The sequence below is a fragment of the Typopeltis vanoorti genome, chromosome 23 (genome assembly GCF_054136105.1).
Source record: "Typopeltis vanoorti isolate ZY-2024b chromosome 23, IOZ_Tvanoo_1.0, whole genome shotgun sequence".
Classification (NCBI taxonomy): domain Eukaryota; kingdom Metazoa; phylum Arthropoda; class Arachnida; order Uropygi; family Thelyphonidae; genus Typopeltis; species Typopeltis vanoorti.
In genome coordinates, this window is record NC_143571.1 from 80721607 (window position 1) to 80736490 (window position 14884).

The following is a 14884-nucleotide window of genomic DNA, read 5'->3' on the forward strand; positions in this document are numbered from 1 at the left end:
TATCCAGTAAGTAGTGCAACACCAAGGCAACTCGTGGCAAAGGTGGAGCAAGCTACCAGGCACTTCTAACCCAGTATCTCCCATAATGCAAAACACATTTCCTATGTGGATATGTATACTGTTATGCATTAAAGGGATTGGCCATCTACCCAGACTAGTTTCGACCTTTATTGAGGTCTCTTCAGTGGGAGCCAGGCCCAGAGCTGGAGATACCAGGCAGAAGCAGTAGCAAGTCATCTGTGCCTATGGGAGTTGCCAAAAGGTTTATCACCTTTTTTTTAAAAATTACTCTGGATTTAGAGAAAGATGTTGAAAATTTATTTATCACTAGGTTAGACTATAATAGATTTAGTTTAATCCTTTATCCCAGTGAGAGCAAACAAAGTTTGCGCCTGAAAATATCTTCAGGACTAAATATAGTGTTGTACTATCTTATCCAGTAAGTAGTGCAACACCAAGGCAACTCGTGGCAAAGGTGGAGAAAATAAATTTTCAACATCTTTCTCTAAATCCAGAGTAATTTTTAAAAAAAAGGTGATAAACCTTTTGGCAACTCCCATAGGCACAGATGACTTGCTACTGCTTCTGCCTGGTATCTCCAGCTCTGGGCCTGGCTCCCACTGAAGAGACCTCAATAAAGGTCGAAACTAGTCTGGGTAGATGGCCAATCCCTTTAATGCATAACAGTATACATATCCACATAGGAAATGTGTTTTGCATTATGGGAGATACTGGGTTAGAAGTGCCTGGTAGCTTGCTCCACCTTTGCCACGAGTTGCCTTGGTGTTGCACTACTTACTGGATAAGATAGTACAACACTATATTTAGTCCTGAAGATATTTTCAGGCGCAAACTTTGTTTGCTCTCACTGGGATAAAGGATTAAACTAAATCTATTATAAAGAAGAAATTTGTTAATATTGAATCTGAGAACATATAGATTATGCGCTAGAAAATATATAAGATTAAAGACTGTTCCAAAAGAAAGATACAAAGAATGAATGAAGAGTAAAAAAATTTGTTTTGCAAGTTTAGTGTTGAACTGTGAAAAAATATTGAATAGCTACTGTATATATTTTAACAGAGAGAAAAGGAATTATTAATGGCAGTTTTGATAAACAGTATCCATGGAAAAATTTGTAGAAAATGCAAGCAGAATTTTCTAAAAATTTGTGGAGAAAATGAATTGGAAAATCTGTAGAAAAATGAAATGCAGAAAATTTGTAACAATTTTTCTAAAAATTTTTAATCAAACTACATGTTCTCTTCTGTGGTCAAGCATTATTCAGAGCTCTTGGGGGGGGGGGGGGGGGGGGGGGGGGGGAAAGCTATCCATAAAGTGAGAAACATTCAAAATCAGATGGATTTGTGATCTGCACAGAATTAACAGCTATTTAGAGGTAAAGAAATACCTTGAGCAAAAGAGAAAACCAAATTTTTTGGATGTTAAGGTGATACTTGTAATATGATACTTGATATGATACTTATGATACTTAATATGATAATATGATACTTGTAAGGTGATACTTGTACCAAGAGAAAGAAACTGAAAATGAAAGTAATACCAAGAAGAGAAAGCTCATCTTATCTAGCTTGGGTTTCATTTGGTTAAGGATTTAGTGGTGCAAGGAGAGCTAAGATCACGCTGCACCAACAAAAATCATAACAGTAGGCAATTTAATAATTGATTAATAAATAAACAGAACAATAGCATAAACAGGAACAGAAACAAGTGTACAAAAAACAAGTGTAAAAAGTGTACAAGAACAAATATAAAAAAAAATTAACAAAAAAAGTGTATAGAAGTTCATTTAAAACAAATAAAGCCAACTAGTTATTAAAAAGTTGTACATAACTACATTTATAAATTAAAAATAATATATGCAATATTCATATAATCCATATACAGTATAAATACCGAAGTTTTGTAATAATTTAAAAACAAAAGAAACACTTCATGAATCTGATAAGATCTGCCTGAATATGAATAAATGAATACCATCAATGAATACAGTCACAAAATTAGTGACTGCATTCATTGGTGAAACGAAGGCAGTTGATTAAAATGTGAATGTTGGTTTATCCAGTACCACAGAATTCACACATACGCATTATCACCCCCTCAAAATGAAAAGAGTATGTAAGATAACTACTGGTTTCCTGGATTTCTTGGGGATGAGGACTACTGTCTGTAGGGAGCTCAGCAGTAAAGTTGTTACATTCTAGTGGAATCTGAGCAATATTATGCTGTCTGGGAAGACAGCAGAAGATCCCACTAAAACCTCTGATTTTGAACCATCTGTGTAAACAGGCACAAAATCAGAGTATTCCATTCCATGCTTGAAAGAGCTAGTGGTAGACAAAAGGAAAAGCAGAATGTTCAAATAACTTGCAGAAAGAAAAACTGTATAGTGATACATATGAATGCTGTGGCAGTAGGGTATTTAATAGTGTTCTGTGAAATATTGTCTACTCCAATATCTAGAGCTTCTAAGAGAGCTTTCGTTAACCAAAGGGGGTTAATATGGTAATCCGATCAGTGTTATATAAATTCTCCTGCAATGGACAAAAAATAGTTAGCCAAATGGGATGGTCTAGCAAGGATTTTATTTTGATAGCATATAGCAGAGACAGCTGTTGTCATCAAAGCAACAAGGGTGGCTCAATTGGCTCACCGCATAGACTAGAGAATGGTGAGGTTCAAAATATTCTAGTTGTAATGCCTATGGCTTGATGGGGGATAGGGTCAATCATTGCAGGATATTCTCTTTGGAAGAAGCACAAACTTGGGACCCATAATCAAGTTTCATAGTATAATCAAAAGAACATCTGTCAGCCTCAAGAGATGGAAGATAGGGTATTGCAGGATATCTATTTCACAATTCATATATCCCACAGATTTTTTAAAAAAATGAATTACATTTAAAGTTAATAATGCTGTATTTGTAAAATTGCATGAGTATAAGAAGACTAAGAAACCCATGAATATCAGATTTAACATGAGAACTAATCAAAAGAAGGCGGTTGGAAAAACAAAGAGACACAGGGACTGAAGAATACAAGAGATTACATAGAGAAGTCAGAAGAGCCATCAAGCAGGACAAGGAAAAGTTCTATTTAGTTCTAGGATGTTTTATTTAGTTCATGACTTAAAGCACAAGTTTAAGCCTAAATTGAATGTCATCAAAGACAGGAATGGAGCATTATTAACAGAAGAGTTGGAAATCAAAAATAGATGGAAAGAATACTGTGAGGAACTGTACAGCAGAGTGGATAAAGAAAATGTGGAGTCCTCTCACCAGGAAAATTTGATTTGGAACCTCCTCCACTTAGGCATGAAGTTGAAAGAGCAGTTATGCAGCTTAACAGCAATAAGGCCCCAGGTGCAGATGAAATCCCAGCAGAGTTAATTAAAGCCACAGGGGATGGAGGGATAAGACTGTTTCATAGATTTATTACAAGGATATCAGAGACAGGATCATGGCCTAGAGACTGGAAGAAGTTGGTTTTCATACCACTACATAAGAAAGGTGATATGAAGGCATGCAAGAACTATAGAACTATTAGTTTAATATCTCATGCAAGCAAAATTTTATTGAAGATCATGCTAAATAGGATTGTGCCAAAGTTGAAGCAGAGATGCCCGAGGAACAAGCAGGTTTTAGGAAAGGTAAGGGCACCACAGATCACATCCTTTGCCTTAGATAGATTACAGAAAAATATAAAGAATTCAGACTCCCTCTGGTAATGTGTTTCTTATGAAATAATGAAAAAAAATAATAATAAAGCAATGAAAAGAATGAGTTTTCCTCAACATACTATCAGGTTAATATCCAACTTGTACAGGGAGCAAGAAGCCACAGTAAGAACAGGGGTTGGATTGACTGACTGGCTTCAAGTTGGAAAAGGAATTAGGCAAGGATGTTTACTTTCTCCTCACTTGTTTGGTATATATGCAGAGGACATCATGTGTGAAGCATTGGATGAGCTGAGGACAGGAATTAGGACAGGAGGTAGATTGATCAGTAATCTGAGGTATTCTGATGATACAGTAATTCTATGTAATGACATGGAAGAAAGGACTAATTCTTGACAAAGTTAACAAGATCAGTAATAACAGAGGACTTCAACTCAATCCTAGCAAGACAAAGATTATGGTTCTCAAAGAAAATACAAACAGAGAAGTTCATGAAAAACAAGTGTACCTTAATGGAGAAAGAATTGAGGAAGTCAGCAAGTTTGAGTATCTCGGATCCATTATTAATGTAAAAATTTGCTGTTCAGAAGATGTCAGAAGAAGATTAGGAATGGCTAAAACAACAGTCAGAGATCTGTCTAAAATCGGGAAGGATAGATCCATTTCTATGGGAACAAAGTTGAGATTTTGGATGCAGTTGTTTTTCCAATAGTGACTTATGAGAGACTTGGAACCTAAAGAAGTCAGATAAGAAACGGATATCTGCTCTTGAGATGTGGTGTTACATAAGGCTGTTGAGGATATCATATAATGAAAGGTGTACAAATGAATGGGTGTTAGAAAAGATCAGTAGAACTTTAAGGCTCCTTAAGGATACAGACAGAAGTTAAAATATTTTGAATACATAGAAAGGATGGAAGGGGACTTCTCAGAACAGTAATAGAAGGTAAAGTTCCTGGAAAAAGAGAAAGGGGTAGATCATCAATGAGATGGATGGATGGTGTGTGTGTGTGAGTGTGGAGTGACTGATCTTCAGAGAGTTGAGGCCGCCAGAAAGCAAACAACATGGCAAGGCCTGGTATGGCATATCACCAAGCATCAGAGTGACCATACGGCATCTGTAGATGCCCAGCAAACATATAGTAGTATAGTAGTTAATAATGCTGTATTTGTAAAATTGTTAAGTTAAAAATTTCTTTATGTTCTGGACAAGACATTTTGAGATTTTTTCGTCTTTGGCTACTGAAGTCTTGCTTACATATGAAATAAATTTATTTAAATTAAATATTAGAGATTAATATAATTTTGGAAGAGTTATCAAGTTTTGAATTATTTGTGCTGTTCATATCTAAATAAATCCTGTTTTGACAAAATACGTCACATTGTCACTAATGAGAGAAGCAAAAATCATCACTATATTATCAAAAGTGATAAAATGAATTTACTTCATTGCATAACAGATTGTGAAATAAAGTTATAAATTCTACTTGTTTCATTATGAAATTATAATTAAGTGACTTTCCTGCACTAAGAAAATAACTTCCATTATTAAAAAATCATGAAACAACTACTGTGTTATAGTAAAACTTCACTTTAAAATAAATCAAAATAATCACTCACTCTGTTTCAACAGTTCACATCAAGGTCATCATCTGTAGTACACATATACACACACACACAGAAACTAGGTACATTACAATTTACATAGTATTCTAAAGTCACACTAATTTGTCAACCGTTAACACTATTGGCCTGACTTCTACAAATAACAGGATTCAGCAAAGCTAGAATCCTGTTATTTGGTTACAAATCATTAAGATATATAAGCTAGAGAGCAACGATCTTACATAATTATTCACTGATAAATTAGAACAAAACAGTATAGATGGTGGCCAATAATTGCTGAAATTACCACTTAAAGAGCACTGAAGTAAGTGTTTGCTGGAGAACTTGAGAGAACTTATGTTGTGAGCTGAATGTGTATAACCCAAATTCTTAGAATTTTTATACTACCATTACTTAAATTAAGGGGATATTAAATCCCACATAGTTTTAAAACTGAATAAGAAACTCAAAGATTGGAATCAGAGAGTTTTTTGCCGAATATAGTAAACTATAAAGTATCGGCGACACTAGCGTTAGCCAATGCAAGTGATCCTAGTACGTAGTACAATACCGGACGACTCGTTGCAAAGGAGGGGGAAGTTCAGATCGCTATTCTTAGGTATTTTCCATAATGTAAAAACACATTTCCTAGGAAATGTATGCTGTTATTACATTATGGAGGAGGTCACTACCCAGACCGGTTTCAGCCTTTTTTGAGGCTTCATCAGTGAGTAGCTAGACCTAATACCAAAGTGTATAGCAAAAAGAACTTATGTACTCTGGGAACGAGTTTTCCAAACAGGTGCAACCATTAAGTTACTTAAGTATAAAGAGCTAATAAGCTTCATTTCGGCAATGAAAACATTACTTAAATTAAGGGGATATTAAATCCCACATAGTTTTAAAACCGAATAAGAAACTCAAAGATTGGAATCAGAGAGTTTCTTGCCAAATATAGTAAACTATAAAGTATCGGCGACACTAGCGTTAGCCAATGCAAATGATCCTAGTACGTAGTACAATACTGGACGACTCGTTGCAAAGGTGGGGGAAGTTCAGATCGCTATTCTTAGGTATTTTCCATAATGTAAAAACACATTTCCTAGGAAATGAATGCTGTTATTACATTATGGAGGAGGTCACTACCCAGACCGGTTTCAGCCTTTTTTGAGGCTTCATCAGTGAGTAGCTAGACCTAATACCAAAGTGTATAGCAAAAAGAACTTATGTACTCTGCGAACGAGTTTTCCAAACAGGTGCAACCATTAAGTTACTTAAGTATAAAGAGCTAATAAGCTTCATTTCGGCAATGAAAACATTACTTAAATTAAGGGGATATTAAATCCCACATAGTTTTAAAACCGAATAAGAAACTCAAAGATTGGAATCAGAGAGTTTCTTGCCAAATATAGTAAACTATAAAGTATCGGCGACACTAGCGTTAGCCAATGCAAATGATCCTAGTACGTAGTACAATACTGGACGACTCGTTGCAAAGGTGGGGGAAGTTCAGATCGCTATTCTTAGGTATTTTCCATAATGTAAAAACACATTTCCTAGGAAATGAATGCTGTTATTACATTATGGAGGAGGTCACTACCCAGACTAGTTTCAGCCTTTTTTGAGGCTTCATCAGTGAGTAGCTAGACCTAATACCAAAGTGTATAGCGAAAAGAACTTATGTACTCTGCGAACGAGTTTTCCAAACAGGTGCAACCATTAAGTTACTTAAGTATAAAGAGCTAATAAGCTACTCAGCTACTCTAGCTACTCACTGATGAAGCCTCAAAAAAGGCTGAAACCGGTCTGGGTAGTGACCTCCTCCATAATGTAATAACAGCATACATTTCCTAGGAAATGTGTTTTTACATTATGGAAAATACCTAAGAATAGTGATCTGAACTTCCCCCACCTTTGCAACGAGTCGTTCGGTATTGTACTACGTACTAGGATCACTTGCATTGGCTAACGCTAGTGTCGCCGATACTTTGTAGTTTACTATATTCGGCAAGAAACTCTCTGATTCCAATCTTTGAGTTTCTTATTTGGTTTTAAAACTATGTGGGATTTAATATCCCCTTAATTTAAGTAATGTTTTCATTGCCGAAATGAAGCTTATTAGCTCTTTATACTTAAGTAATTTATACTACCATTATTGTTTAGTTAAGTTAAGGGGATAACAAATCCCTCATTATTTTAAAGCCGGATACGAAACTCAGAGATCAAAATCTATCGAAATCTTAGAGTTTCATGCCGAAGAACTATCAGCGAGTCCAAGCGTAAGTCATCACCTGGGTAGGACAACACTAGGGCAACTCGTTTTTGGCCTTTATTGAGGTCTCATCAGTGAGTAGGTAGACCTGGAATACCAAAGTTTAAGTGAACCGAACTTACATATACCCCTACTAACGAATTGCCAGACGGTGCACCCATATATTATTATTACTACGATAAAGGGCCAAGAGGCTTCTTTTTTTTTTTTCCAGTGGCGTAAATTAAGTTAAGGGGATAATAAATCCCTCATTATTTTAAAGCCAGATACGAAAGGTATTCCAGGTCTACCTACTCACTGATGAGACCTCAATAAAGGCCGAAACGAGTCTGGGTCGTGACCTCTCCTCATAATGTAAAGCAGTAATACATCTCCTAGGAGCTGCGTTTTACATTATGAGAAAATATTAAGGATAGTGATGGAGCTTGCTTCAACTTTGCAACGAGTTGCTCTAGTGTTGTACTACCCAGGTGATGACTTACACTTGGACTCACCAATAGTTCTTTGGCATGAAACTCGAAGATTTCGATCTCCAAGTTTCGTATCCGGCTTTAAAATAATGAGGGATTTATTATCCCCTTAACTTAATTTACACCGCTGGAAAAAAATAGCCTCTTGGCCCTTTATCATAGTAATAATAATATATGGGTACACTGGTCTGGCAATTCCTTAATAAGGGTATATGTAAGTTCGGTTCACTTAAACCTTGGTATTCCAGGTCTACCTACTCACTGATGAGACCTCAATAAAGTCGAAACCGGTCTGGGTAGTGACCTCTCCTCATAATGTAAAACAATAATACATCTCCTAGGAACTGCATTTTACATTATGAGAAAATATTAAGGATAGTGATGGAGCTTGCTCCACCTTTGCAACAAGTTGCCCTAGTGTTGTACTACCCAGGTGATGACTTACACTTGGACTCGCCAATAGTTCTTCGGCATGAAACTCTAAGATTTCGATATCCGAGTTTCTTTTCCGGCTTTAAAATAATGAGGGATTTATTATCCCCTTAACTTAATTTATGCCGCCAGAAAAAAATAGCCTCTTGGCCCTTCATCATTATTGCTTAGATTAGGATGATTGATCAATATTTCTAAACATGAATGGTGGTATAAAAATCCCAAGTTATAAAGTCATTAAAATCAGATTAATGGCAACGAAGCAGAAGCCCTTAACGTGAAGAAATAAAGAGGTTCTGGTTCCAATGTATAAGGCCTTGAAAGGATTACCATGCACAGATTTGGTCTCCTGGTTTCCATGATGATGATGAGGAGGATATTTTGGAAAGGATCCAAAAGACTGACTAAGGTGGTAACTGGTCTTTGGGATATGAAGACAGATTAAGGGAATACAGTTTGCAAAACCTTGTGAATAAGAAGAAGAGAGGAGACATTTAAGTTGGTAAAGAGTTGTTACCAGGTGAACGTGGAAGAAATTTTTATAGAATGAGAGAAAGGGCAGAACAAGGAAACATCCCTGGAAGTTGTAGGAGGAGGATGTGAGCAGGGACATAAAGGAGCAAGTTCTTTGAATGGAGAGTGGAATCACTGCCTGACACTGTGGTGAATGCAGATACACTGAATGAGTTTAAAGCATGGTTTGATGAGTTCTCTCTCTCTCTCTGTGTGCATGTGTACCTACCACAAAGAGTCTTTTGCCTCCATGGAGGTCTGAGATTAATAATAATATTATGCAAATTGGTCCCGTTAAAGTTTTAGGATTCTCAGTCTAAAGGATGATTTAAAGCTGTGGACATGGCTTAGTTGCTTTAATTTATTCTGAAGTGACAATATAGTTGATAAAGTTTCAGTTGTTTCTTCAGTGAAGTTTGCTGTAACTTTCATATAGAAAGTGAGTTAATCTATTAGCATTTTGAATGAAAACAAGATATATGTTTTATGAGTATTCTTTGAATTTAGAATCCATTAAGAATTTTACAATTATTATTATTATTATTATTGACTACTACTGACTATTGAGTTATATCATTATTAATTTATGTTGACTGATTTATGTTGCTATTATATATCCAATGCTATCCACTGGTCGAGTGTCCAGCAAGTCAGCAAATCTTTTCTTTTGTTCAACGTATTAATATTATCGCAACTGATGGAAATCCTGTGTTTCTATGGATTCGTTACAGACTTCTTTCTCTTGACAGTTTGTGTGTAGTCAGAAACTACACACAAACTGTCAATACAAACTTGTTTTGTATTATCACTGTCATCCAAGCTATTTTTCCGTTTAAAGAAGGTATCAATGTACTTATCCATAGTTGAAATAGTAGGCCTACATAAACACAAAAATATTACACGATTTTCTTTGTGCTTCTCACAATCATGAGCTCTGATAAACAACTGCTAATCTGTTGTTCTATTGTTGGTTACTAACTGTTGCTGATAGTGTTGCCAACCAGAAAAAACAAAATATCGCTACGAGTCTATCAAAATTCTGCTACACTATGCTGCAATAATGTTTGCTTGTCAATCGCTGCAAGATTAGCATTACAGGAAGCTCCAAACCTCCCCGTCCCTTTCATCACATGTTCATAATCAAGCGACTGTTCACATATTGACTTTATATACACATTCAAAACTGTAAACAACCATTGATTAATAACACAATAATGTAGGCATAATTACCATAAAGGGAGAAAAGTCACAAAACAGAAAATTGTTCTGGATCTAGTGCATAAAAAAAGTTCTGTGGCCAGGCCCCGAATGAATTTAACCACTGCAATGTGACTGCAGGTTTGTCTACTTTGTACAAAGAGAGCAGTTAACATCTGCCTTGGCAACTATAAGAAATGCATTTGTAGAGAATCATAAGGAAAGCAACAACAATTCTGTATAGAAGGTGTAACAAATCTGAAAAGCTGTTTTTAGCATATACAGTAACACTGAGCACACTAACTAAAGAAGTATAGGTGCATTAAAGTGACTAAAATTTGGGCAACTTAATTTTAAGGTTTTTTGTCCAACAGTCTAAGGATGCCCTTATCACTAATACCCATTAGAACTTAAGTTTATGCAAATTCCATTCCTATTTAAAAATTTTTTCACTATATAATTTGATTGTACTAATATGTTTCTAACAATTGTTTTGTACTTTGAATATACTTGTCTAGCAAAATATCAGAAAATTTAATAAATCCATTTTATTTCATTTTTCATATTATTAGTAAACAATGTCAAAAATAACATGAAATTTATTTTTTTTTGAAAAAAGCTATCCTTGAATCTGAAATAAAAAATGCTACAATTAAAATGTATTACATTAGATGTTTCTTAACAATGTAAGAAAATATAAGCAAAATATTCACAATTAATTCATATAAGCTTTTGATACTTAAATGTTACTTTTTTTTTTTCTTTTAAAGCATACCACCTGTAATCACAATTAAGAAGGATCTTGCAGACATCTTCTAGGAAGGATATATTTGCAGATCCTCCTAGAAGACATTTATCTCGCATATTCCTCCCAGTTTTCTCATGACTTTTGTTTTCATTAACACACAATAGCTTTCTTACTTTTATTTTCTATTTTATTTCAGGGCATGAACTGATTTACTTGTAAAGAAAATTTACAATGCAATTTCTTCTTTTCCTGAAGAACCTCTTTTTAACCTCTAAAATACATAGAAAGTTATGAATTTTCTATCACAGTAGACAATTTCGCATAATTCACTGGCTGAGTCAATCAATTCATTACTTATTTTTAAAATGGTATTAACACCAAACAATTTTATCAAAAGATGTTTTATTAACTGCTTATATTTCGGTGAATTTCAAATCATCATCATCAGAGCACAACACAGTATGCATATATGACAGTGAGTAAGTGAAACAATACAAGTGTAATGGACAAAAGATCTAATATCCTATTTTGGTACCCTCTAATAATGCAAAAAATAAAAAAATAAAAATTGCAGCTATGTGGGAGTTGCTCTTAAGATAACAGTCTCCCAAATTAATACAACCAAGAATATTTGTTCAGGTTAAGAGAATTCTTCATAGCCATGGCTGACTAAAAAAAATAATCTTTCAGATCTATAATGGCTTCTAAATAGAACATTCGTTTTCTTCCTTCTAATCCTGTGTGAAGGGGTATCCAACAAGTGGTCTGCTAGTCCTGAATTGCAATAGTAATAGAAGCAAATATACTTTTTATGTTCTTCCAGGTGGATGTTAACTGATCTTCCTATTTGCCCATAGTAGGCCAAGTCACAGGGAACTTCATACACTCCAGGGTGTGCTAGAGGGTGAAGTTTATCTAAGATGAGCAAATCAGAGTTGCTAGTTTAACATGAGGTTTGAATGTGGTGCAAAGGCCATGTTTCATTAGTACTTTGGCTATCTTTTCTAATGTCAGAGGTACATCAGAAAAGATAGCCAAATTTACAAAGATACAAAGCTTTTAATCAGTTCTCCAAATTCTTTTTAGAATGGTTACATAACTAAGATCCTGAAATGATCAATTTCATAATTTAACATTCAAAGAACATTCAAATGATGTAAAAGAGAGAGGGGGGGAAGTAATTACCTGCTGTTTGGAAGCATTTTCTTTCAACTCTTCAGGAGCCGCAGGAGGTGAATGAAATGTAATAAATGATAGCCCATACTGGATTGTCTGAAACAATTAAGTTATTTATTTTTAAACACTGAAATAATTACTTTGTTTCATTCTATCATTCAATCACTGATTTTGATTTTGTATAAAAAAGCTCCAGTAATAGTTTCCCACACATGACACTGATGTGCTCCAGGTTCTTGAACCATTTGTGTGGAATAAAAAAAAATTAATTAATAATAATAATAATATTCAAATTTCCTAACTATGTGCACTGATTATTTCAAACACATATCTGACATAAGTGTAAAAAATAAAAAAAAAAGATTAAGATATTTTAATATTTTCAGGCTTTAATATTATATTCCATATGAATTTATAACAACTAGAATTAATCAAAAAATTAAAAATTTAATGTGAAAAATTTTTAAAGTATACTTCGACCACAAATTTATAAGTTGAAACTACAGACACCGTATGTTTAGTTTGTGATCATAGCAAATGCCAAAATTGTTAGCAACTGGCTGCAACTTGTGACTAATGTTCAAAGATGCAATTTTTAAAATATCACTTTTAAAAAGATGACGGTGACCCACATTGATACCATTATGTATATTCTTATCACCACAGCCTATACTATTATATAAGGCAAAGAGATGTACCTCTAGAGTCAGGTTCTCATAGGATATCATATTAGTGACCTATTTGTTCACTAATATATGAATAACCCATAATCAATTTTAGGCAACATTATCAGGTGATGGAAATATGTGGGTGCCACCACAGCCAAGATATGCATAGGAAGACCTCAGAAGCCAATATCATGGGACCATATCTTGGCAACAAGTCTGATGTGGAAACAATCGACAAGGAGCTTGAAAAGTCTATAGAGCTTTAAGTTATCAGTAGGAAGCTATGTAAACAGATTCACAGCCTTAGTTTCTATGCAGGGCAGATGCATATAACCTAAACAATAATAACTATGGCAATCAGCACAAACTACACTGGTATAGAGAACATATAGAGAACATGACTAGTCCATAGAGCAATGAAAGGACAGGATATAAAGTGATAAATCACTCTGCAGCTTTTTTTGATAGAAGATGAGTTATTTTTTCTGATGCAATGCTATCAACTGCGTCAGTATTAATTTTCTTTAGTCCTTCTTTTTTTTTTTTTTTAAATTTAATTATTCCCCTTTATATTATGTTAATGGAAAAGATTTGTTTCTGGATAATGTAATTTTTTTCTTACTCATGGAATAGTAAAATAAAATATAACTTCTCTTCTAGTGTTCTGGTAAAGAGACTCCACTGATAGCAAATAAATACACCTTAATAACAATAATGCACAAAATTAATTAAAATAATTCAGAATAAAGTAATTATAGAGATTATTACTATGAAAATTCATTTGCCAAATAAATCTCTCATGCATGGAGTATTTGCAATATACATTTATTAAGATCTTCACTTACTTTGCCTGCGAACTTCAGAATTCTTAATATAAAGAAAATTCTAATTCTCTCTCTCTCTCTCTCTTTCTAACTTTAACAAAATTTAGAGCAATGAATTAAGGAACAAATTTATTTTTATCTTCAATATAAAAATTACTACCTCTTCTAATTAAGCATGGCTAAACTGTCAAGAAAAAGTTATTCATATTTTGTAATAGATGGAAGCTTCAGTCCAACAAATGTCTCAATGATCATTAATGTCCCTCATGTGCAGCTTTTACTGTTCAACACTGGAATCTCTCTCTCATCCCAGAAGAAAAAGAAAAGTTCTTACCCTTTTCCTTTAAAAATGATATAGTACTCATCCAATCAATATCCAGCATATTAAATTCCATTATAGTATGAGCAAAAAGTGGAAGACATGAATGTTTCTGTCAACAGGAATATTCAAAAGATATGTTCCAAAAGTTCATATTAAAATCTTTTCTCACTTTCCTGATTTAAATGTTCAACCTCTGTTTATTATTATTATTATTATTTTGAAATTATTATTATTATTCAGAAATACCTGATTTCTTTCTTTTCATTTTTATTGACCCAATGACAACTATATTTCTCCAAACAAGACTTAAAAAATGTTTCTTTCCTAATGAAAGAATCGTTTTAACTCTGTCACAAAACTATATATTTCCTCCTTTCTGTTCTGTTACTCTTAGCAACTCCGTTCCTTTTTAGATATTGAAATATTCAGCTGTTTACATCTCATGTCACTGTTACTGTGATTTAGAGAGACTAATAACAGGGCAGAATCTTGAAGAATGCTGCTCAGAATAGCTTCTAACTCCATTACATGTACTTAATGCTATGAGAAACTAACTTTCAATTAGCAATAAGTACAGAATGTGATGTTTAAAATCTAACCTTTTTTTTTTTTTTTGAGCAATGAATTAAGGAACAAATTTATTTTTATCTTCAATATAAAAAATTACTAACTCTTCTAATTAAGCATGGCTAAACTGTCAGGAAAAAGTTATTCATCTTTTGTAATAGTTGGAAGCTTAATTAAATATTTTTTTTGCAAACAAATTTTTCATCAGTTCATATCTTATATTTATAAGATAGGTCAGTGTTCCTTTCAAGGATATACAGATAAGGTAAAGCAGTTAAGTCATTTAATATATCTATTTTTTATATTGAAATTACAATTAGAACAGCAATATAGTATGATACACTGTAATATAATCAAACGTTTTAATGGAACATCAAGTATCCCGCTCATGTCA

The 14884-nt window shown here is 33.9% G+C and overlaps 1 protein-coding gene across 1 annotated transcript in view; it reads right to left on the reverse strand.

Annotated features, from left to right (window-relative positions):
* LOC150094028 (DNA repair protein XRCC1-like) overlaps positions 1-14884 on the reverse strand; it is a 191547-nt gene that overhangs the window by 128280 nt on the left and 48383 nt on the right. The window contains exon 4 of the mRNA XM_090413044.1: positions 12119-12205. Coding sequence (XP_090269170.1) covers positions 12119-12205 — 87 coding nt within the window. The remainder of the gene's footprint in view (positions 1-12118; positions 12206-14884) is intronic.